The sequence below is a fragment of the Lathyrus oleraceus genome, chromosome 3, assembly GCF_024323335.1.
Source record: "Lathyrus oleraceus cultivar Zhongwan6 chromosome 3, CAAS_Psat_ZW6_1.0, whole genome shotgun sequence".
Classification (NCBI taxonomy): domain Eukaryota; kingdom Viridiplantae; phylum Streptophyta; class Magnoliopsida; order Fabales; family Fabaceae; genus Lathyrus; species Lathyrus oleraceus.
In genome coordinates, this window is record NC_066581.1 from 524,419,632 (window position 1) to 524,422,685 (window position 3,054).

General features: G+C 33.0%; 1 protein-coding gene across 1 annotated transcript; it reads left to right on the forward strand.

Moving 5' to 3' along the window:
• The first annotated feature begins 1,268 nt into the window (after positions 1-1,268).
• Positions 1,269-2,824, forward strand: LOC127128645 (isoflavone-7-O-methyltransferase 9). Its single transcript, XM_051058015.1, has 2 exons — positions 1,269-2,105; positions 2,325-2,824. Exons 1-2 carry the CDS (start codon positions 1,332-1,334, stop codon positions 2,622-2,624), a joined length of 1,074 nt encoding a protein of 357 aa, XP_050913972.1. The 5' UTR covers positions 1,269-1,331; the 3' UTR covers positions 2,625-2,824.
• Positions 2,825-3,054: the final 230 nt, after the last annotated feature.

Below are 3,054 nucleotides of genomic sequence, written 5' to 3' on the forward strand. Positions count from 1 at the left end.
TGACTAGAGGAATTCATCGGATCAAAACTGGGTTCCCTGGACCCTATCTCAGACAATTTTAGTCATATGAAAATGATTCCAAGAGAAAAATGACTATAAATGACATTACAAACAACTTCCATGTTGAGGTCTAGAGCTATTTTTGCTTGGAAAATCATTTTTATGGTCAAAGATTATAGGTCATTTTGTCCAAACCCTAATTTGGAGGTCAAATTCCCAACGTCATAACTTGCTCAATTTTTATGAGATGAAAGATTTCCAAGTTGCACAATCAAATTCAAGATGTCTAATTTAACTTTTATGTTTGGAGTAAGATAAAATTCAACTTTTATGTCATTTTGGACCAATGCCGTTGAACAAGTGATTTTCCTCAACTTCAAAAATGCATAACTCTTCATATTAAATCCAAATGAGGTCAAATTTGTGACTGTTTTGAAGGATTTTGAGAGATATACAAGTTTGATGAAGGAATGTTTCTCATTTAAAGCTCACATAAAAAATTAGCCAAGGTGGAATAAGTGAACATATGGCTTGACACTTAGAATTTTTTTTGACATGTTTGATTTTCCTAACTTTCATCTCAAAATTCATCATGATCCAAGCTTCAAATGAAAAAGTGTTCAACATGAAAGTTGTTCCTCTTGATCTAAACTTTCTAGAAAGTCCAATTTCGTCTCATTCGGACAAAGTATGAGTGACTTGCGCATGGCTTGAACATTGATGACCATTTGGAGATGTTTAGCTACTCATAACATTATAATCAAATACCAATTGATAAGATGAAGATTACATTTGAAAATCCTTAAAGAACTGACATCCAATGGCTTTCAATGCTCTCAAAATCGCCCTCTTGGTACACTTTACCGTCACTTTCAGCCAAAAATCGCAGAACCCTTGAAAAGATGTCCAATCTCTTTTTTATAGTTGTCAAATCAATCGAGAACGCATCAAAATAGGCCCTGAAAAAGACCTATCGTGCGTGTGATACCTTTCATCGCGTGCGAGATGCTGACAAAACTTTTCTATCACGCGCGATGCACTACGTGATTATTCTAATAGCGGTAAATTTTTCTCCTTTTTTCATCATATTTTTAGTACGTCCTTATTTCTTCATAATTGATCATTTTTGCACCTTTCATTGCTCTTTAATCACATTTCTATGGTAACAATTACATTTATATTATTCTAAGTATTAAATAAGAATAATAAATAAAAGTCAGCTTATGACTCACCAACTTTTTGCTGAAAGTTCAAATTAATTTCATATATTTAAATCACAATGAAACAGAACCAAATTCAGAAACAAACACCAAAACTTCAATTCCAAAAGAATGGCTTCATCAATCAATGGCCGAAAACCAAGTGAAATATTCAAAGCACAAACTCTCTTATACAAACACCTATACGCCTTCATAGATTCCATGTGTCTTAAATGGACAGTTGAAATGAACATACCAAATATCATCCATGATCATGGCCAACCAATTTCTCTTTCAAACCTAGTTTCAATTCTTCATGTTCCATCCTCCAAAGCCGGTAACGTGCAGCGTCTCATGCGTTACCTTGCACACAATGGATTCTTCGAGATTGTAACGAATCGAGAGATGGAAAATGAAGAAGAAGCTTATGCTCTAACTGTTGCATCAGAGCTTCTGGTTAAAGAAAGTGACCTTTGTTTAGCAGCAATGGTTGAGTGTATTCTTGATCCAACGCTTTCGGGTTCGTATCATGAGCTGAAAAAGTGGATTTATGAGGAGGATCTTACACTCTTTGGTGTTACTTTAGGATCTGGTTTTTGGGATTTTCTTGATAAGAATCCTGATTATAATAGATCGTTTAACGAAGCCATGGCTAGTGATTCTAAAATGATAAACTTGGCTTTGAGAGATTGTGATTTTGTGTTTGAAGAGTTGGAATCAATTGTGGATGTTGGTGGTGGAACAGGCACAACTGCTAAGATTATTTGTGAGACATTTCCTAAGTTGAAATGTGTTGTTTTTGATAGGCCACAGGTTGTTGAGAATTTATCAGACACCAACAATTTGAGCTATGTTGGTGGTGACATGTTCTCATCTATTCCTAATGCTGATGCTGTTCTTCTTAAGGTATCATTTCCTAAACCAATCTCAAATTACATTTATATCTCTGTAATGTCGTCTTAGTTTTTTTTATAAGGCTCGATTTAGCCCTGTTTGATAAAATTTTGTTGTAATCAGTTTTACATGTTTTCAAAGACGGATCTCGTCGTATTTGTGTTTGATAGTTTTTTAATGAACTATTTGTAAAAATGTCTAATTTTTTATTTTTTTATAATAATTTTGTAGTGGATTTTACATAATTGGACTGATAAGGATTGCATAAGGATATTGAAGAGATGTAAAGAAGCTGTAACAAGTGATGGAAAAAGAGGAAAAGTGATTGTGATAGATATGGTGATAAATGAAAAGAAAGATGAGAAGAATCTTACTCAAATGAAGCTTCTTATGGATGTAAACATGGCATGTCTGAATGGAAAAGAGAGAAAAGAGGAAGAATGGAAGAAGCTCTTTGAGGAAGCTGGCTTTCAAGACTATAAGATATCTCCTTTGACTGGATTTTTGTCTCTTATTGAGATCTATCCTTAAACATTGTTCTTAATTACACATAACAAACACTTCCATTTTTAAACATAGTTTAAGAAAACTAGAAGTGATTGACTATAATTATTTATATGATGATATAGTTTTGGTTTATGACATCAATCACAACTTGTTATTACGTGTCAGCACTTATAGGTTGTGATCAATTCTATTGTTTTCATATAATGAAGCAATGTTTTGATCTATTTTGATTTTGTTCTATTATAATTTGAATTTTTCAATAATAAAAACGCAATTTGTTAAAAATAGTGGTTGCTGCCTAAGATTTGAGAATTTTTTTACGAAAATAATTCACTTTTTTGAGGAAATTCCTAAAATATCCCTGGTTTCAAAAAACTTCTCAAACTACCTCACTTTTAGGAGGAGTCGCCAATTGAATTGGAGACTCCTCTTAAGAATTGAATAGAGGCGTCAA

Bases quoted from the DNA above. Each gene is read 5' to 3' on its own strand.
- LOC127128645 (XM_051058015.1), top strand. From the start codon at position 1,332: ATGGCTTCATCAATCAATGGCCGAAAACCAAGTGAAATATTCAAAGCA. The intron at 2,106-2,324 runs GTATCATTTCCT...ATAATTTTGTAG, and splicing joins CTGATGCTGTTCTTCTTAAG to TGGATTTTACATAATTGGAC.